This window comes from Cheilinus undulatus, linkage group 22 (genome assembly GCF_018320785.1).
Source record: "Cheilinus undulatus linkage group 22, ASM1832078v1, whole genome shotgun sequence".
Lineage (NCBI taxonomy): Eukaryota > Metazoa > Chordata > Actinopteri > Labriformes > Labridae > Cheilinus > Cheilinus undulatus.
In genome coordinates, this window is record NC_054886.1 from 35889020 (window position 1) to 35911307 (window position 22288).

General features: G+C 40.9%; 2 protein-coding genes across 3 annotated transcripts in view; both read right to left on the reverse strand.

The window, feature by feature from the left end:
• Positions 1–10304, reverse strand: part of LOC121504894 (sodium/hydrogen exchanger 9B2) — a 20630-nt gene extending 10326 nt beyond the window's left edge. Inside the window, exons 1-3 of the mRNA XM_041779987.1 lie at positions 10233–10304; positions 4468–4557; positions 1395–1488 (exon numbers count right to left, since the gene is read on the reverse strand). Of these exons, the coding sequence (XP_041635921.1) occupies positions 1395–1488; positions 4468–4557; positions 10233–10304 (256 nt within the window). The remainder of the gene's footprint in view (positions 1–1394; positions 1489–4467; positions 4558–10232) is intronic.
• An 8713-nt stretch (positions 10305–19017) lies between these two features.
• corin (corin, serine peptidase) overlaps positions 19018–22288 on the reverse strand; it is a 41647-nt gene continuing 38376 nt past the window's right edge. For both annotated transcript variants that reach the window (XM_041780001.1, XM_041780002.1), the window contains 2 exons: positions 20835–20968; positions 19018–20642 (listed from right to left, as the gene is read on the reverse strand). In XM_041780001.1, the coding sequence (XP_041635935.1) occupies positions 20460–20642; positions 20835–20968 (317 nt within the window). In that variant the 3' untranslated portion in view covers positions 19018–20459. The remainder of the gene's footprint in view (positions 20643–20834; positions 20969–22288) is intronic.

Sequence of the window (22288 nt, forward strand, 5' to 3'; positions counted from 1 at the left end):
TAAACCTCCTGAATCCTGAGCTTCAGCCTGACTGCATCTTAGCAGGACCTGATACGTCTAAAAGCTCAGCCTTTCAACAGGAAGTAGTTCAGACCAAATCCACAACCTCCTGCAGGTCCTGATTCTGCAGAAACCAGCCTCAGAGCAGACGGTGAGGCTGAGGGTCAGAAACAGAGTCCCCTAGAGAGGGATTGGTTTTCATTATCATCGTTACTGTGATGAACCACAAGGATTTTTTAGGCCATCATCAACAAATTCTCCACTAAAAGTCCTGAATCCTTCAGATCTTTCCTTTCCCAAATCCACACAAATTCACTCAATTAAAAAATATCTAAAAACGATGTGAAAATTCTGGAATATAGTTTTAAAATTTTCCATAAAAATTATTTTCCAAATATTTCAGTAAACTTTATCATAAAGTCCAAACTTTCCAGGAAAATTTCCACCCAAAATTAAAGTAAATTCCAGAAAATTCCAAGCCAATTCTCCAAAATCTCAAGAAATCTCCCCTAAAATTTCTTAGCAAATTTCCAAAATTTTGGAAAAATACAATCTCCCAAATTCAAATACCCTGAAATTTCCATGAAATTCTTAAAAATTTCAAAAGATACCTGCTCCACAAATTCCCCAAAATAAACAAATAAATTTGCCACATTTCTGTGAAAACCCCCGAAAAATTTCAACGCAAATTTCCCCAAAACTTCCAGGAAATATCTGAAGATTTCTTAGCAAATTCCCACTAAAATTTCCAAAAAAAGCACAAAGCACAAGCAGATTCCCTAATATCTCGAGGACTATTCCCCTAGAATTTCTTAGTAAAGTCCCCAAATTTCATAAATACAATCCCCAAAATTCAATAAACACCACTGAAAATTCCCCCAAAATCCAAACAAATTCCCTGAAATTTCAATGAATATTCCTGAAAATTTCAAACACACACCTTTTCCCCAAAATCCCAAAAATATGTAAATAAATTTCCCAAGTCTCTGGTAAAATACCCCAAAATTTCAAAGCTATAAATACATTTCCTAATCTTCCATGAACGTACCAGAAAATTTCCAACCAAATTCCTTCAAACATCCTAATAAACTCCCCAAATTTCCATGAAATTGTTTCTAAATTTTAAAAGAAATTTACCCCAAAACCTCAATGAAAATACTTGAAAATGTCCAAACAATTTTCCCCCAAAAATCCTGAAAATAAAAGCTCATTCCCACAGCATGTTCTCAAAATTTTACAAAAACAGTCCCCAAAATTTCTAGACTGAATATTCCCCCCAAATCAAAACAAAATTCCCAAAACTTCCGTGAAAATACTTGAGAATGTCAAGTAAAGTAGAATTCAGAAAAAAACACAAATACGTCTCCAAATTGTCTGGCGCCCCCATGTGGTACCTTTGGTGATGAGCAGGTTGATGAGTCCCTGTGGCCGGGGGCAGCGGTCCTTCAGACGGATACAGGATGAGCAGCAGGAGGACGAGGCGGCCATCTTTGTCTGGAATGAGAACCTTAAAGTCTGAACAGGTAACGGCTGCAGGAGTTTGTAAGCGCTCCGTATAGACTCAGGAGAACCCTGGTTCCTCCAGGACCAAAGTCAGTGTTTGGATCAGATCGTTGTCTAGATTTTGGATGTGGTGATGCATTGTGGGATATCTCCACACAGCCATTAATCATCAACTCAACTCAAACTTTATTTATAAAGCACGTTTAAAACAACCGGGGTTGACCAAAGTGCTGTACAGATCAAAGCAGTGCAGATACCCTCTAATGCTACCCTCTAAGATCAATATTGATGACCTGCTGCCCGCTTGGGTTGAATGGTCTAAAGGTTTCAGGTCCATGAGTCCGATATCAACACCAGGAACATAAACCAGAGCGAGCAGAGACCACGGTCAAAGGTCAACGCTCAGCCCTTAATGTCCTCCGCTCTCAGCCTCTTTACTCTGCAGACCTCCATGAAAGAGGGAGGGGGTGTTTGTCCGTCTTTCAGGGGAGCGGACCATTTGGTCTAAGACTCGGGAGACCCTCAGACGGTCTGATCTAAGACTCGGGAGACCCTCAGACGGTCTGGTCTGAGACTCGGGAGACCCTCAGACGGTCTGATCTAAGACTCAGGAGACCCTCAGATGGTCTGGTCTGAGACTCAGGAGACCCTCAGACGGTCTGGTCTGAGACTCGGGAGACCCTCAGACGGTCTGATCTAAGACTCAGGAGACCCTCAGATGGTCTGGTCTGAGACTCGGGAGACCCTCAGACGGTCTGGTCTAAGACTCGGGAGACCCTCAGATGGTCTGGTCTGAGACTCGGGAGACCCTCAGACGGTCTGGTCTGAGACTCGGGAGACCCTCAGACGGTCTGGTCTGAGACTCGGGAGACCCTCAGACGGTCTGGTCTGAGACTCAGGAGACCCTCAGACGGTTTTGGTTGGCTGTTTTAAATTCTGCACGTTTGTACCTCGGCGTCATCGTCAGTGAGGGAAACCTCCATGATTTAAAGGCTTTATTAAAGGTTGATTTTATGGACTCTGCATGTTTTACTTTTGTCATGGACCTGCTGCAGCTTCACTCCTAAAGAATGCTGACTCAGTCTTAAACCTCAGATCCACTGTGCATGAAGACCCAAACTCTCAGTCGTCTCATTCTTCATGAATTTCTGGGTTTTTCCTCTGGCAGTGTTGACAACATGACTCTAGCAATACCTGCCAAACCCCCCAAAGTAGCAGAAATGTGTAGAAATGACGTTTTGACTGTTTTATTTAAAGAACTGTGAACTTTGGGGATTTTTCCAATATTTACATATTTATTTTTGCTGAAACCGATTGGTCCACATAGTTCAGAGCTAAAACTTCAGTCCTTAGAACCACGGTTTAAAGTTTGAGGATGAACATCAGTGAGCCAATAAAAACACTTTAGTCCTGAAACTCAACGAAGCAGAACAACCAAATGAAGCTAAAGCTGCTCATGTAGCTCCTTCTAAAACTGGTTGTATGTAGCATAATCTCATGTAGCTAATGTAGCTTCATTTGCTTTAGCTTAATTAGCTTTGTAGCTATATTACCCATGTAGCTTAAATAGCTAACAAAGCTTTGTTAGAGTTAGATTCAGCTATTTAGCTACATTACCTACAGGGCAAATGTACCATTTTAGCTATGTAGCTACAGCACCCATGTAGCTTACCCAGCTAACATAGCTTCTTCAGATTTAGATTCAGCTACTTAGCTACATGACCTACAGGGCAAATGTACCATTTTAGCTATGTAGCTACAGCACCCATGTAGCTTACCCAGCTAACATAGCTTCTTCAGAATTAGATTCAGCTACTTAGCTACATGACCTATGTAGCAAATGTACCCTTGTTAGCTTTGTAGCTTCAGTACCCAGGCAGCTTACTAAGCTAACATAGCTTCTTAAGAATAAGATTCAGCTACTTAGCTACGTGACTTACGTAGCAAATGTGCCCTTGTTAACTTTGTAGTTACAGTACCCAGGTAGCTTACTAAGCTTACATAGCTCTGTTAGCTTTAGATTCAGCTACTTAGCTACATGACCTATGTAGAACATGTACCCTTGTTAGCTATGTAGCTACATTGTCTGGGTAGCTAACAGAGATCTGTTAGCCTGAGCTTTAGCTAGGTTAGCTGAGTTAGTGTGCTCATGGAGGGCGAGATTCTTCCGTTAGCTTTTTCTAATGTTTCTAACTCGGCTGTGTAGCTCAGGTTTTTAACTTTGAACTTCGGTTTCCTGACCTCTACCTGACCCCTGTCCTGACAGGAAGTTCACCTGTATTTTATTTTGAAGGTTTTATCGTGTATTGTTCTGGCAGACCGTGGTGGTCTGGGATCTAGGGTCTGTCTTGGATTTCACAGCCTTCAGTCAGAGCATTAGTGAGGCGACCGTATTTAGAGAACAGCATTGACCTCTGTGCCCTCCTCAGATTGACCTCCTCTGGACTCCACACACACAAAAATACTTCTATTGAATAATTATGCATTAATGTTTTTATTCTAAATGTCTTTAACAACTTCAAACTTACTCAAAACTACCAAACATTCACAGGGTTTTAACCCTTTAAATGCCAGTTTAATTTAACTGGGACTGGGACCTGCCTGTGAGTACCTGAGACTCAGCTCCAGGCTCAGGATCAGGGACTGAGTCTCTCTAGTGACTTACAGACAAAGATGTCGTCCACCTCAGCAGTCAGGTCAGTTATGATGGTAAGAAGACTCAGCCTCTCAGTAACATCAGTATTCTAAAGTTTCTATATAAATAGAGTTAATATCAGTAATACCATTGTCTTTAAGGATACTTGCTGTGTAATGGAAACATGCAGACCCACCAGACCCCCCCCCCCAGCACACACACACACACACACACACACACCCACACACACACACACACACACACACACACACACGTTTTCCTATCAATAATCACTCTCTCAGAGTTCAGGGTCATGGGTGCCCACTCACCTCTGCGGTATCTTCCTCCTGGTCTGTTGTCCTCCGTGGCAGGACTGTGATCTCTCTCTCCTCCTGACCACCCTGAACTTTACTCCCTCGCTTTACCGCACACCACCAACAGAGAGAGAGAGAGAGAGAGAGCCAGACACACAGAAGGAGGGAGAGAGTGTTAATTAGTCATTAAAAGACCAATGAAACAGAGAGAGAGATAAGAGAGATTAGAACCAGAGAGATGAATCTGGGATGAGACATCTGCATCAGAAGGACGTAGTTCAGGTCTTTGTTTATTTCGGCATTATTAAATGTCTCTGTGTTTGTATGACTGATCTGAGCAAATCAGTATCTGCACTTCTGAAACACTTTCATTCAGTACAAGAAATATCTGCAGTTTGTTGACACATTTCTGCACTAAGAGAACATTTCTGCACTAACAGGATATTTCTGCACTAAGCGAACATTTCTGAACTAAGCGAACATTTCTGAACTAAGCGAACATTTCTGCAATAACAGGACATTTCTGCAATAACAGGACATTTCTGCACTAAGAGGACATTCCTGTGCTGGGAGGACATTCCTGCACTAGGAGGACAGTCCTGCACTGGGAGGACATTCCTGCACTAGGAGGACATTTCTGCACTAAGAAGATATTTCTTCACTAAGAGGACATTCCTGCACTAGGAGGACATTCCTGCACTAGGAGGACATTTCTGCACTAAGAGGACATTCTTGCACTGGGAGGACATTTCTACACTAAGAGGCCATTTCTACACTAAGAGGACATTTTTGCACTAACAGGACATTCATGGACTGGGAAGACATTTCTGCACTGGGAGGACATTTCTGCACTAGGAGGACATTTCTGCACCAAGAAGATATTTCTTCACTAAGAGGACATTCCTGCACTAGGAGGACATTCCTGCACTGGGAGGACATTCCTGCACTAGGAGGACATTTCTGCACTAAGAAGACATTTCTGCACTAAGAGGACATTCTTGCACTGGGAGGACATTTCTACACTAAGAGGCCATTTCTACACTAAGAGGACATTTTTGCACTAACAGGACATTCATGGACTGGGAAGACATTTCTGCACTGGGAGGACATTTCTGCACCAGGTGCACATTTTTAACAGATATGGACATCATGGGACATTACCTGCCTACAGTGAGGACAGCTCTGCTCCTTGTGGATGCCTCTGCATTAGAAGGATGCCGCTTATTTCTTAAGATTATTTTGCAGTGTGACAGACTTTCTCATTTTGTGGACATTTGAACCTGATTCTGGGTGTGTTCATACCTGAGGGGCCACATGTGTGGCCAACATGCCAATAGCCCCTCTGTCACTGTACTGACCAGTTCTTATTGTTTCTGACTTCCTGTTTGCCATTTGTTAGTGAATTTAAGCACGGTCTGGGCAGACCGTTACCCTTAGGGTTAGATAGTTATATAAATCTAAATAAGGACTTTTCTACAGCCAAGGGGAACGATTTGTAAGTTCTGGACTGTTATCTATTTTTAGGACATTACCACACCATAGATAAAGATGGCCACCTTCACCATTTTAAGGACATTCTCTAACTGTATGAGCAGTGAGTTAAAAGCCTCTTCTGTTTCATGTTTACATTTGTTAAATGTGTGAAAACCTGGATCTGTGTCAGAGTGGAGTGGGGGAGGTGCGTTCTGAAGCTTTGACTGATAAGACTTTCTCAGAGAAAAACACTTGAAGGGTCGAGTTGGACGTTGAGTCGTTCTGGATGTGATAAGGACTGAGGGAGAGTCCTTACAAGTGCAGACGGGTCATTCTTTGAAGATCAGAAAACAGTCGTATTCAGTTTGAACAACATGACACCTTAGTGACGCAACTGAAATGGTTTGACGTTTCTCTGTTTTCTTTCCTGTCATGGAAACCTTTCAGGGTTGTTTTACAGAATTGTGGTCCAGTTCTGATAAAACTGACTCTATTCTGTAGCTATATCAGAGCTAATCTCTGCACCGGGGCAGCCATTACTGTTGGCTTCCAGTAGAACTAAACCTCAGCTGTAGCTACCGCCTCGTTCTCCTCAAATGACACTTTTTTGTCCAAACATCCTCATTACAAATACCCACCCAAACATTCATCCAAAGATCTGGCCAAATGTCCGCCCTTGCAAAACTCTACCAAACATCCACATGTAGGTCCAAATGCCCACCTGGCTGTCCAGACACCTGTCCAAACATCCAAAGGTCCATCTGAATATCTGTCCCTCAAAATGCCTATCCAAATATCCATCTGTCCTTATGGTCGTCCAACCACTAGTCCAAAGGTCCTAAAGTTTGTCCAGAATTCCCATTTTCCCAGACCTCTGTCCAACATTAGTGTGAATATCTCATCTGAAGAAGCTCTAGGCAGATTTCCTTCAACCTTTGTCCAAACGTCTGCTCAGAGGATGATCTGATAATGTTTTAGACTTTGTAGGTGAAAGGTCAGGCTCATTTGGCCTCATGTTCATCCCTTTTGCTCTCCTCAGACTTCTCATACATGTCTGATCTGACTGAATGCTGAACCAGAGGAGTTTTAAACGGTTTCACACTCATGCCTCTTGTTTGCACATTCCTCCCCTCTTTTCCTCACACTTCTGCTCTTTTCTTCCTCTTTTCTCCTCCATCCATCACTCTCTGTCATTCCAGCCTTGATTTATCATTCATGGCAGTAATCATTAAGCCAGCTCACACACTCACATGATGGAAAAAGCTGTGAGAAGTGATCTGTTGAACCTTACGTGGCCATTATGACCTGTCGACCTTCACTCGTTGTTTCCATCAGCTGATAGGCCATCTGTTCGGCTGCTGTACATTTTATTATGTATCAAACTTTAGATTAACATTTTATCATCACACACTCCTGCGTGGCCTGCAGCGTGTTTATGATTCTTTTATCATCACAATAAAACATCAAAACACACAAAGCAGGGGCCAATCAGACTGCAATCAGAATGTAGAGCTGCCATAAAGATAAGGCCAGCGTGCTTCTCAGTAAACGTTCTCCAAATGACTTTATGGCCTCGGTCAAGTCTTCTCTAACCCAGAACGCTGTTTATTTATCTGGCTATAGTACCACTGAGAGTGAAACTACAGTGGCCCTGAAGGTTAACATTGAAAATATTTAATGATTCAAAAACAACAAATCCCAACAGATGCCAAAAAAATTCACTAAATGCAAGAAACAAACAAACAAACATAAATATGGCATCTGATTGACTGTTTTAGCAACTTGGAATGTTCTATAAGCTTTGATGACATCATCTTCAAATGCAAGGGTGGAATGTTTTATAAGCTTTGATGACATCATCTTCAAAGGCAAGGGTGGAATGTTCTATAAGCTTTGATCACATCATCTTAAAGGCAAGAGTGGAATATTCTATAAGCTTTGATCACATCATCTTCAAGGCAAGGGTGGAATGTTCTATAAGCTTTGATCACATCATCTTAAAGGCAAGAGTGGAATATTCTATAAGCTTTGATCACATCATCTTCAAGGCAAGGGTGGAATGTTCTATAAGCTTTGATCACATCATCTTCAAAGGCAAGGGTGGAATGTTCTATAAGCTTTGATCACATCATCTTCAAAGGCATAGGTGGAATGTTCTATAAGCTTTGATCACATCATCTTCAAAGGCATAGGTGAAATGTTCTATAAGCTTTGATCACATCATCTTTAAGGTAAGGGTGGAATGTTTTATAGCTTTGATCACATTATCTTCAAAGGCATAGGTGAAATGTTTTATAAGCTTTGATCACATCATCTTCAAGGCAAGGGTGAAATGTTCTATAAGCTTTGATCACATCATCTTTAAGGCAACGGTGGAATGTTTTATAAGCTTTGATCACATCATCTTCAAAGGCAAGGGTGGAATGTTCTATAAGCTTTGATCACATCATCTTCAAAGGCAAGGTTGGAATGTTTTATAAGCTTTGATCACATCATCTTTAAGGCAAGGGTGGAATGTTTTATCAGCTTTGATCACATCATCTTCAGAGGCAAGGGTGAAATGTTCTTTTAGCTTTGATCACATCACCTTCAAGGCAAGGGTGGAATGTTTTATCAGCTTTGATCACATCATCTTCAAAGGCAAGGGTGGAATGTTTTATATGGCTTGATCACATCATCTTCAAAGGCATAGGTGGAATGTTCTATAAGCTTTGATCACATCATTTTCAAAGGCAAGGGTGGAATGTTCTATAAGCTTTGATCACATCATCTTCAAAGCAAAGGGTGGAATGTTCTATAAGCTTTGATCACATCATCTTCAAAGGCAAGGGTGGAATGTTCTATAAGCTTTGATCACATCATCTTCAAAGGCAAGGGTGGAATGTTCTATAAGCTTTGATCACATCATCTTCAAAGGCAAGGGTGGAATGTTTTATATGGCTTGATCACATCATCTTCAAAGGCAAGGGTGGAATGTTCTATAAGCTTTGATCACATCATCTTCAAAGGCAAGGGTGGAATGTTCTATAAGCTTTGATCACATCATCTTCAAAGGCAAGGGTGGAATGTTCTATAAGCTTTGATCACATCATCTTCAAAGGCATAGGTGGAATGTTCTATAAGCTTGAATCACATCATCTTCAAAGGCATAGGTGGAATGTTCTTTAAGCTTTGATCACATCACCTTCAAGGCAAGGGTGGAATGTTTTATCAGCTTTGATCACATCATCTTCAAAGGCAAGGGTGGAATGTTTTATATGGCTTGATCACATCATCTTCAAAGGCATAGGTGGAATGGTCTATAAGCTTTGATCACATCATTTTCAAAGGCAAGGGTGGAATGTTCTATAAGCTTTGATCACATCATCTTCAAAGCAAAGGGTGGAATGTTCTATAAGCTTTGATCACATCATCTTCCAAGTCAAGGGTGGAATGTTCTATAAGCTTTGATCACATCATCTTCAAGGCAAGGGTGGAATGTTTTATCAGCTTTGATCACATCATCTTCAAAGGCAAGGGTGGAATGTTTTATATGGCTTGATCACATCATCTTTAAGGCATAGGTGGAATGTTTTATAAGCTTTGATTTCATCATCTTCAAAGGCATAGGTGGAATGTTCTATAAGCTTTGATCACATCATTTTCAAAGGCAAGGGTGGAATGTTCTATAAGCTTTGATCACATCATCTTCAAAGGCAAGGGTGGAATGTTCTATAAGCTTTGATCACATCATCTTCAAGGCAAGGGTGGAATGTTTTATCAGCTTTGATCACATCATCTTCAAAGGCAAGGGTGGAATGTTTTATATGGCTTGATCACATCATCTTCAAAGGCATAGGTGGAATGTTCTATAAGCTTTGATCACATCATTTTCAAAGGCGTAGGTGGAATGTTTTATAAGCTTTGATCACATCATCTTCAAGGCAAGGGTGGAATGTTTTATAAGCTTTGATCACATCATCTTCAAAGGCATAGGTGGAATGTTTTATCAGCTTTGATCACATCATCTTCAAGGCAAGGGTGGAATGTTTTATAAGCTTTGATCACATCATCTTCAAAGGCAAGGGTGGAATGGTCTATAAGCTTTGATCACATCATCTTCAAGGTAAGGGTGGAATGTTTTATCAGCTTTGATCACATCATCTTCAGAGGCAAGGATGGAATGTGGAGCTGGGGGTAAATCTCATCGGTGACTGTGAATCAAACCTTGCCTTTTGCATGGTGATCAGTGGTTGTTTTTCTTTTTACCCTGTAAGACTCTAGAATAACCACAGGAGAATTTTTCATGTTTGATGGATGTTCAGTACCTCTGCTTGTTTCTGCTTCTGCCCATCTCCGGCTGCTTGGGCGTAACGCTTGGTGGATTCTTCATCCATCATCTGAAAAACACATGTAGACTCTATAACTGTCAGAAAATCAAGTCTGAACTTATAAAAACATCAGGGCAAGGGCCAAAGCAGAAAAAAAAACTCAAAGCAGAGCAGGCATCAAAGACAACAGAGTGACAAAATCAAGTCAGACGAAGAAAAGGGAGTAGCTGGGCTGCAGGAGGGTAAAGAGTAGCTAGGGTGGAGGAGGGTAAAGAGTAGCTGGGGTGGAGGAGGGTAAAGAGTAGCTGGGGTGGAGGAGGGTGAAGAGTAGCTGGGGTGGAGGAGGGTGAAGAGTAGCTGGGATGGAGGAGGGTGAAGATTAGCTGGGGTTGAGGAGGGTGAAGAGTAGCTGGGGTGGAGGAGGGTGAAGTGTAGTGGGGATGGAGGAGGGTGAAGTGTAGCTGGGGTGGAGGAGGGTGAAGAGTAGCTGGGATGGAGGAGGGTGAAGATTAGCTGGGGTTGAGGAGGGTGAAGAGTAGCTGGGGTGGAGGAGGGTGAAGTGTAGTGGGGATGGAGGAGGGTGAAGTGTAGCTGGGGTGGAGGAGGGTGAAGAGTAGCTGGGATGGAAGAGGGTGAAGAGTAGCTGGGGTGGAAGAGGGTGAAGAGTAGCTGGGGTGGAGGAGGGTGAAGAGTAGCTGGGGTGGAGGAGGGTGAAGAGTAGCTGGGCTGGAGGAGGGTGAAGAGTAGCTGGGGTGGAGGAGGTTGAAGAGTAGCTGGGGTGGAGGAGGGTGAAGAGTAGCTGGGATGGAGGAGGGGGAAGTGTAGCTGGGGTGGAGGAGGGTGAAGAGTAGGCAGGCTAGAGCAGTTTAAATATGGCAGCATGACTGTGGTTAGCCAAGCAGATGCTTGGTAGCCAATCAGCTGGCTGTCTGCTGTTTAGAGATCAGCATATCTCGGTTACATGGCAGCGCTCGACTACCTAAGCACAGAAGTATGGAAGCCCTGAGAGGACATTTACCATGCATTTTTTGTTCTCTTTTGTGGTGCTTACAATTCAAATTCTGTTGTTTCAAGACATAAACCAGAGCACAAGGCAACAAAACCCTGTCAAAAACAAAAAAACAAAAACAAGAGAAGAAAACAACAGATGTGACAGACCCAAACGTATCTAACCCAAACATCAGAAGAACCCAGGAAACTCAGGAACCCAGCTAAGATCAAGACTAAAGAAAGAAGAAGAATGGGGGCCTGGTGTTCAGGTCTGGACCCATGTATGAAAGCTGGTCTTTCAAAAGGCCAGGTTCAAATTAGACCTGGCTCCTTTTCCACATGTCATCTCTCACTCTCTCTCTCTCTCTCTCTCTCTCTCTCTCTGATTTCCAACACTATCTACCCTGCCATTGCTAACAGTGTTCATTTTATCAGCTATTTTCAATTTTGGTTTTAGTCTTTATATGAAATGCTTTTTAGTTTAAGTCACATTTTAGTCATTTCTATGCTTTTTAGTTTTAGTCTAGTTTTAGTCATTTCTATGCTTTTTAGTTTAAGTCTAGTTTTAGTCATTTCTATGCTTTTTAGTTTTAGTCTAGTTTTAGTCATTTCTATGCTTTTTAGTTTTAGTCTAGTTTTAGTCATTTCTATGCTTTTTGGTTTTAGTCTAGTTTTAGTCATTTCTATGCTTTTTAGTTTTAGTCTAGTTTTAGTCATTTCTATGCTTTTTGGTTTTAGTCTAGTTTTAGTCATTTCTATGCTTTTTAGTTTTAGTCTAGTTTTAGTCATTTCTATGCTTTTTAGTTTTAGTCTAGTTTTAGTCATTTCTATGCTTTTTGGTTTTAGTCTAGTTTTAGTCATTTCTATGCTTTTTAGTTTTAATCTAGTTTTAGTCATTTCTATGCTTTTTGGTTTTAGTCTAGTTTAAGTCATTTCTATGCTTTTTAGTTTTAGTCTAGTTTTAGTCATTTCTATGCTTTTTAGTTTTAATCTAGTTTTAGTCATTTCTATGTTTTTTAGTTTTAGTCTAGTTTAAGTCATTTCTATGCTTTTTAGTTTTAGTCTAGTTTTAGTCATTTCTATGCTTTTTGGTTTTAGTCACATTTTAGTCATTTCTATGCTTTTTAGTTTTAGTCAAGTTTTAGTCATTTCTATGCTTTTTAGTTTTAGTCTAGTTTTAGTCATTTCTATGCTTTTTGGTTTTAGTCTAGTTTAAGTCATTTCTATGCTTTTTAGTTTTAGTCTAGTTTTAGTCATTTCTATGCTTTTTAGTTTTAGTCTAGTTTAAGTCATTTCTATGCTTTTTAGTTTTAGTCTAGTTTAAGTCATTTCTATGCTTTTTAGTTTTAGTCTAGTTTAAGCCATTTCTATGCTTTTTAGTTTTAGTCTAGTTTTAGTCATTTCTATGCTTTTTAGTTTCAGTCTAGTTTTAGTCATTTCTATGCTTTTTGGTTTTAGTCTAGTTTAAGTCATTTCTATGCTTTTTAGTTTTTGTCTAGTTTTAGTCATTTCTATGCTTTTTAGTTTTAGTCTAGTTTTAGTCATTTCTATGCTTTTTAGTTTTAGTCTAGTTTTAGTCATTTCTATGCTTTTTAGTTTTAGTCTAGTTTTAGTCATTTCTATGCTTTTTAGTTTTAGTCTAGTTTAAGTCATTTCTATGCTTTTTAGTTTTAGTCTAGTTTTAGTCCATAAAAGCCCTTGCATTTTAGTCTTTACTTTTAGTCCAAGCATTTATTCTCTCGTTTAAATCTGGCACCAAATCATGGTAGTGTGTTCTCTGTCTAACCTGGGGTCCCTGCTTTCTACAGCTGAGAGGCAGAATAGATACAGATACATTGTTTTTTAACAGATTTACCCACAGTGGAGAAATATCATGGATTTAGAATGTCTGATGAAAACTACGTTACATTTTAGTCTAGTTTTAGTCATCCTGATGAAAACTAAACTTAGTTTTTGTCAGTTTTAGTCATCACAGATCTATTTCTGTTAGTCTTGGTCTAGTTTTAGTCATGAAAAAAAGGCTGTCGACGAATAGATTTAGTTATAGTTTTAGTCAATGAAATTAACACTGGTTGCTAAAGACAGGCAAAACTAAAATCAAAATGTAGCAGGAACATAAAATGCATGGATGCATGTCCTCTTTAGGCTTCCATACAGAAAACACCATTATAGTAATGAGTCTATTCTAGGTTCTCCTGGAGCTTGGATTTGAAAGGAATTTTCTGCTTTTGAGGAACTTTGACTCAAATAAACTTGTGCTCCCTACCCTAACCCCCTAACCTAACCCTAACCCTAACCGCCTAACCCTAACCCTAACCCCTGTTAATAAGGTTTGAAATATCATTATATGAAGTGTCCTACCTTTAGCGTGGAGGTGATGTTCTAACCCTAACCCTAACCCCCTAACTTAACCCTAACCCTAACCTCCTAACCCTAACCCTAACCCCTGTTAATAAGGTTTGAAATATCGTTATATGAAGTGTCCTACCTTTAGTGTGGAGGTGATGCTCTAACCCTAACCCTAACCCCCTAACCTAACCCTAACCCTAACCTCCTAACCCTAACCCTAACCCCTGTTAATAAGGTTTGAAATATCATTATATGAAGTGTCCTACCTTTAGTGTGGAGGTGATGCTCTAACCCTAACCCTAACCCTAACCCCTGTTAATAAGGTTTGAAATATCGTTATATGAAGTGTCCTACCTTTAGTGTGGAGGTGATGCTCCTGGACAACGACCCAAAGATGACTGACCGTCCCGTCACAGAAGCCTACCAGGACACACAGCGAGTGTGTGACCATGTGAGTGTTAATAACACACTCTGTGTTTTGTTTATCGCGTGGCTAAAATGACACACTCTTCTCTAAAGACATCACACACTCACACACACACGCACAAACAGGCAGTAAAGCCTGGCATTATGGGAACAGAAGACGCTGTCAGAGGGATAATAGCAGCCTGGATCACAGTCAGTCTGCAGACAGAAACAGGGCTCATCATCATTAAGGTAATCACAGGTGTGGTCTCTGAGTGCGTATGTGCTCCACAAACAGCTGATTAACACCTGACTGAGATGACTGACAGCTACCATTAGAGGAACTTTTTATTTTAGTGTCAGAGCTCACATCAGGAGTGGAAACAGTTGGAAATCTCCCTAGCAATGACTCGTTTAGATAGTGACTCTGAAGGTCCTCCAACCTCAGAGCTTCCTCTGACTCCGACTGAAGACGAGCCTGCTGGGAGGAGAATCACAGTACTGTCAAAGACCAACAGCCATCATACAGCCACAGTTCCAGAAAAGCTGGGACACTGAGTAAAAGGTAAATGACAACAGAAGTCAGTGATCGTTGACCCTCAGAAACCCAGATAATAGAACATAAACAACACATCAGATGTTAGACTGAGACATTTCACCGTTTTAGGGAAATAATAGCTCATTCTGAATTAGATGTTTTTAATCAGATGAATTAGAGGAGAAGCCATGTGTGATCAGGATCTAGTGGACCAAAGCTCATTTAACATGGACTGAGGAATCATGGAAAACTGTTCTGTGGTCACAGGAATAAAAATGTGAAATTCTCTTTGGAAACCCAAACCCAAACCCCAACCCTAACTTTTGAAATATCGTGGCAGTTCTCTGGTAATTAGGCGGTATTTTACCAGGTAATTTCCAGAATAAAGATGATAGTTTTTTATAGGTTGCTGTGAAATGTGGCAGTTTTTTCTCTGCTCCTGGTGAATAATGAAATAAAGTTTTTTATTTCTTTGCAAAGAAAGGTCAATCAATACACGAGAGGTCAGAATGGAGAAAGACCCGGAACATGGAGAGACTTAAACATTGACATCTGAGGAACGCCCCCTAAGGCAGCGGTTCTCAAATGGTGTGGCACTAGTGAGCCTTAAGGCAGGTCTAGGTGTGCCGTGATAATCTGTACCAGACGTTATTACTACAACTTTATCCTGAGTACTGTAACCAGGCCTGCCCACAGATCTGGACCCCTGAAAACCCCCAGAGAATGGGACCTCCCTAGGTGGGATTTATTGATGATATCTGTGTGTGTGTGTCTAATCAGTAGCATTGGTGCTAGCATCCTGGCGAACAGTTAGCTCATTAAGAGCTGAAAAGCATGGCAAGCTATTATTGGGTTGAACTGGTGTAAAAGTTATTAATTCGTGCTATTTTTAAATCATTTTTCTACATATTTTTGCCACTTCTGTTGACTGCTTTTTTGCCACTATTTATGACCACATTTAACCCATTTTTGCTATCTTTGTTGGAACTTTTTGCCAATTATAACCCATTTTTGCTATCTTTGTTTTGACACTTTTAACAAGTTTTGGCCAATTTCAACCCATTGGTTGGCCACTTTTTTACCATTTTTCACCCATTTCTGACTTTGTCTAGCCACGTTTTGTCCACTGTTGCCGTCTCCATGATCCCCCAGTTGGCTGGGCCCCAGAAAGCTCTCCCCTTTCTCCTCTTATAGGCCACCTTGACTGTAACATTTAAAAAGTCTATATTGTATCCATTTAAATATGGTGTGCCTTGAGATTCTGGCCCTAAGAAATGCTTCACACCCCTCTGTCTGCTGTAGGACTCCACACCGGGACAGGGCTTTGTATCCAGGCAGGGTAAAGAGGTCGAAACATCACACAAAAGGACCTTTTGATTCAGTCATGGGCCCCAGGTTTTACACCTAGTCAGGAACAGTCACCTTTGTTGCTTCGTATGTACTGTAAAGTCGACCCTTCCTAGCCCTATCCTTTCCCCATGTCCTCGGGGGGGGTTAATATGAAGAAATTACAAAAAAAAAATCCTTATAAATTATGAAGGAAGTTTAAAAAAATGTCTGAATGAATGCATTCAGGAAGGACTCACTTATAGAGAGAAACTATCATCTTCTTTCTAATATTACTTGGTAAAATACTGCATAATAACAGAGACTTGCCACAGTATTACCAGAATTTTCTGGATAATTAAAACATTATTAGGTAAACAGGTCTTTAATAATACCACATTTCCAACCTACTACTATGTAATTACCACCTAATTCCTGATAAACTACTAGATGATATTTTACTGTAAAACTGCCGTGTAGTTACTCTACTATTGCCTGGTTATAACGAGGTGATTAGAGACCACTACAGTACCATGCTAACAGCTAACTAGCCTGAGCGCTAAACCAGCCGTTCAGATCGACCTGGACCGCCTGTCTGTTGCTGTTGAGCGGTCGAGGCTGAGGACAGCAGCTACGACGACCCCTCTTCTGGTGGAGCTGACAGGCAGGTGAGTCCACCAGGACCCAGGTGAACCATAAGCATCATGTAGGCCTATATCTGCCCAGCAGTGGTTCCAGTTTTTATCTTTGATTCTTCCACTGAACCATGACCTAGCGGCTGTTTGTAGCTGATTATATCCTAAACCAGCCCACCAGTCATAATCAGACTCTATGACTCCTAAGAGTTCCTATAAACACTTTAGAGGTCATTCTATTCTTATAAAGCTAGAACAGTCTGGCTGAAAATCTGCATCATGGGTGTTTTTTCTGCAGCAGAGGAAGTGGAAAGACTCTGAGTGTGCCGTGACTCGTCTGCAGGAAGTCAGTGAGTCACGCAGGGATCAGGGTGTACGGTTTTATTCTCAGGATACGAGGTGATACAAACCAAAAAAAAATCACATTTAACCCAGAGGCTACCGTCTGTTCACAGAGCATCAAATCAAATATAAAAACAATACCACTCTATCATCAGCATCGTCGTTGTCGTCATGGTAACAAATCAGAAAGTGACACCAAAAACACACATTCACTCTTACATGTTCGTCCACACACACACAGCCCTGTGTTGTTAGCATGACGTACAAAAAGCTGTAGAAAAATACTCTTAAAAAAGCAAACACACAAAACAACAACGACAACCACCTGGAATGTTCTGGATGTCAGTGAGACGACAGCGTGGAGGGAACGGCGAGCTACTGGTGGGGCAGTTTGCTGGGCAGCATTTCTAACGGCTTCAGTTTCCGTCCTCACGGAAAACAAACACAGACCTGCTGGTCGGGTTAATCTCCGTCTTTGCAGCGACAGTCGGAGACCCCCCTCAGGGCGCCCCGTCTGCAGAGTCACATGCAGTAGACCCGAACAGCACCGCCACCTTCAACAGACCCAGACTGCAAACGTGCACGGACCCGTGTCATCGGAGTAGGAGGAGGGTTGTTGGTGTCATTACTGTACGTTACTGATGTGAAAGCAGACCAGCAGTGAGGAGGGGGCAATCCCACTCAGCACAGCACCCAACAATCCTGCCTGTCCTGTACAGAGGCTCTAAAGCAGCGGCACTCACCACAGAGCAACACTGTTCAAAACACATCTGAGCCACAATCTAAGAGGTGAGAAGTGGCAATTAAAATAAGTCAAAGGTGGCAAAAGTGTTCACAAAGCGGCAAAGACTGGGGAAAAGTGGCGAAAAAGGGCAGAAAGTGGCAAAAATGGGTGGGAAGTGACCAAAAAGATAAGTAAAGGTGGCACAAAATGGCAAAAATTTTAAAAAAGGTAGTAAAAATGGGCAAAAACCAGAAAAAAAGAAGGGAAAACGGGAATTAAGTGGCATTTAACTGCAAGAGGAAGCTTAAAAAGGTGAGAAATGGCAAAAAATAGGCAACAAGGGGCAAACACTGGGGAAAAATGCCAAAATGGGTGAGAAGTGGCAAATAATGAGTTACAGGTGGAAGAAATGGTTCAAAAGGGGCAAAAAATGAGTGAGAAGTGACTAAAATGGGCAAAATCTGAAAAAAGGTGGGAAAACAGGAAAAAAGTAGCAGGTAACTGCAAAAGGAAATAAAGAACAGAAACGTCTGCAGAGGAAGTAAAGAACAGAAACGTCTGCAGAGGAAGTAAAGAACAGAAACGTCTGCAGAGGAAGTAAAGAACATAAACGTCTGCAGAGGAAGTAAAGAACAGAAACGTCTGCAGAGGAAGTAAAGAACAGAAACGTCTGCAGAGGAAGTAAAGAACAGAAACGTCTGCAGAGGAAGTAAAGGACAGAAATGTCTGCAGAGGAAGTAAAGAACAGAAACGTCTGCAGAGGAAGTAAAGGACATAAACGTCTGCAGAGGAAGTAAAGAACAGAAACGTCTACAGAGGAAGTAAAGAACAGAAACGTCTGCAGAGGAAGTAAAGGACATAAACGTCTGCAGAGGAAGTAAAGAACATAAACGTCTACAGAGGAAGTAAAGAACAGAAACGTCTGCAGAGGAAGTAAAGAACAGAAACGTCTGCAGAGGAAGTAAAGAACAGAAACGTCTGCAGAGGAAGTAAAGAACATAAACGTCTGCAGAGGAAGTAAAGAACATAAACGTCTGCAGAGGAAGTAAAGAACAGAAACGTCTGCAGAGGAAGTAAAGAACAGAAACGTCTGCAGAGGAAGTAAAGAACAGAAACGTCTGCAGAGGAAGTAAAGAACAGAAACGTCTACAGAGGAAGTAAAGAACAGAAACGTCTGCAGAGGAAATGAAGAACAGAAACGTCTACAGAGGAAGTAAAGAACAGAAACGTCTACAGAGGAAGTAAAGAACAGAAACGTCTACAGAGGAAGTAAAGAACAGAAACGTCTGCAGAGGAAGTAAAGAACAGAAACGTCTGCAGAGGAAATGAAGAACAGAAACGTCTGCAGAGGAAGTAAAGAACAGAAACGTCTACAGAGGAAGTAAAGAACAGAAACGTCTGCAGAGGAAGTAAAGAACAGAAACGTCTGCAGAGGAAATGAAGAACAGAAACGTTTGCAGTGTAATTAAAGAACAGAAACGTCTGCAGAGGAAGTAAAGAACAGAAACGTCTACAGAGGAAGTAAAGAACAGAAACGTCTGCAGAGGAAGTAAAGAACAGAAACGTCTGCAGAGGAAATGAAGAACAGAAACGTCTACAGAGGAAGTAAAGAACAGAAACGTCTGCAGAGGAAGTAAAGAACAGAAACGTCTGCAGAGGAAATGAAGAACAGAAACGTCTGCAGAGGAAGTAAAGAACAGAAACGTCTGCAGAGGAAGTAAAGAACAGAAACGTCTGCAGAGGAAGTAAAGAACAGAAACGTCTGCAGAGGAAATGAAGAACAGAAACGTCTGCAGAGGAAGTAAAGAACAGAAACGTCTGCAGAGGAAGTAAAGAACAGAAACGTCTGCAGAGGAAGTAAAGAACAGAAACGTCTGCAGAGGAAGTAAAGAACATAAACGTCTGCAGAGGAAGTAAAGAACAGAAACGTCTGCAGAGGAAGTAAAGAACAGAAACGTCTGCAGAGGAAGTAAAGAACAGAAACGTCTGCAGAGGAAATGAAGCTCAGAGAGAAATGCTGCCCTTCAAAGCTGCCAGAATACGTCGTCGATGTTTAAGAAGCAGAAATAAAACTCTCTCTCTCTCTCGCTCTCTCTCTCTCGCTCACATGTACAGTACAACAGGTAACAGGTGTTTTTACTGCAGGCACAGTGGAGTGAAGCATTGTGGGAAGTGGAGTGCTTAACACGTCTGTTAAAGCTAGCAGCTTCTAGAAATCCAGCGCTACGTGGCTGAACGTTGTGACCACGTCGTTGCAATAATTAGAGGATTGAACTACGGAAGCCCAAAGTGGACAAACATCTGATCAAACGTTGATTTCCTGGGATGGTTTAATGTTTACATGTCGTCATCTGTTTATTGTTAAAATGTGAATTTCTGTGTTTTTCTTTAACTTGTAGATTTTCCTGCAGGTTTAAATCATTTTTCCAGGTTAATGAGTTAATTAGTCAACATTAGTGAACATGATGAACAAAATTTACTCACAAAAAAGAATAATTAAAAAATACTGTCCTCTCCAGGCTTCCGTACGTTCCCTGAATTCTCGTATAAATGCTCTTTTGTTAAATATTTGTCCGTATTTTCACAGGAAGATTTCAGTTTAGGTGAAATTTGAAGCTCCGGTTTGTGAGTTTTGCCTCTTTTGGTCTTTTTTTGCTTCCGTCCATGTCTCTGAATATCGACTGGTAATAATTTAGTGAATGTTAATCGTAAGAACAATAAAGTTTACTTTGACAACAACAGCTCTACCAGCTAACTAATTAGCATCCGTAATGCTAATGTATAGCACTGCTAACGCAGCAGCTAGCGTCTGAAGGCTATCCGTTTAGATATAGGCACATGTAGAGGAACTGAAGGGGAGACCGACGATGACATCACTTCCTCCTGGAATGCTGGACAGGAAGTGTGAGCGTGCGTCAGTCGTTCAGGTAGGTGTGGACGTAGATCTGCTGTTGGATCCAGGGCGTGAAGTGCGTCACGTTGCTGTACACCCCGGGTCCGAGAACTTTACTGAAGCAGACGCTGCCCCAGGACGTCAGACCAAACAGCGTCCAGCGCCCGCCGTCCTCCTCGCACACCAGAGGGCCACCGCTGTCGCCCTGACGGACAAAGGGTTAAAGGTCAGACATGACAGGGAAGGTCTCCAATCACTGACTTCTGGTTTTATTTAGATTTTACACCGTGTCCCAACTTTTTTGGAACTAGTGTTGTACCTCTGTGACAGCTCGATTATAAAAACCAGCTCCTAAAAATTTAGGGCTGTGCTAAATTGTGTTAACAGCTGACATTACCATGCATGAGTCAACGGTCCCAGCATCATAACCGGCACAAAGCATTCTGGGAGTGATGGTCTTCATGTCGAAGTAGGACTGGCACTGAGACAGAGAGATGATGCGGACCTCGCCCTCCTGGAGTTTAAACGGCACTGGGCGCAGAAACACAAAAACACACGTAAACGACGTTTTAGCGTCAGTTTAACCTGAGCTTCTGTTTAGGACGTTTTCTTAGTTTCCAACGTTTATTTAGGATCGTTGGGAGCTGACGAGTTTAAAAGCTCAGCCTTGTCTTTGAACAAGAGTTGATGTTGTCCAGTATCTACACAAACTACCTAAAAGTTCTGTGAACAATTCTCAAACATATCCTTAAAGCTTCCCACAAAAAGTACCCAAAAGTTCCTTCAACTATACCTCAGTGAAACTTCATCATAAAGCCTGAATTTTAATACAAACATCCCCTAAAACTCCCACGTCAACACCTGATAAAGTGTAAAGAAAAAAAAAAAATCCCCCAAAACTCAACGCAAACTCCCAAAGTTTGGATGCAACTTGGAAGCAAAAAAAAAAAAAAAAATCTCAAAAATTATTGATTCATTTTTCAAATTAAAAAAAAGTACATTTCCCCAAAGTCTCCTAGAGGACGCCTGAAACTTTGGAATTTAAAACAAACAAACAAACAAATAAACAAAAAATCTCAAAAATTATTAATTAATTCCCCAAATTAAAAAAAATAAATAAATTTAAAAAAAAAAAAACATATTTCCCAAGTCTCCTAGAGGACACCTGAAACTTTGGAAGAAAAAAGAAAAAATCTCAAAAATTATCAAATAGTTTTTCAAATGTCCCAAATGAAAAAAGACACATTTCCCCAAAGTCTCTTTGAGGACACCTGAAACTTAAAAAAAAAAAAAAAAAAATCTAAAAAATTATTGATTTACTTCCCAAATTTCAGGTGTCTCCAAGAGGACAAAAAAAAAATCTTAAAAATTATTAAATTAAATTTCTGAAAATTTTCCAAATTAAAAAACACATTTCCCAAGTCTCCTAGAAGATACCTGAAACTTCGGAAGAAAAAAAAAATCAAAAAAATAAGTAATTCATTTCCCAAATTTACACAAAAATGCCTGAAAATTAATCCAACAAAATCCCAACATTTTTGTAAATACATAAAAATTTTACTGCAAAAAACTTCCAAAGAAATACTCAAAAATATCCCAAAATTATCCATAAAATTTCATATGAAATTCTCCCAGTATTTCAAGTGAATAACTTAAACTTCAGTGGATATTCCAGATAATCACCTAGAAACAGTAAAATGTATTATCATATAGCAGTAAAGCCAGAATGTAGCGTCCTCATGAGTGCATGCAGGATCCTAGGAGGTTAAGGCTACTAACCTCTGCAGCCAGACTTTTACCATGTTTTATCTAGCTTTGAACAAAGTTCATGTGGACGTGCACAGGCGTCGG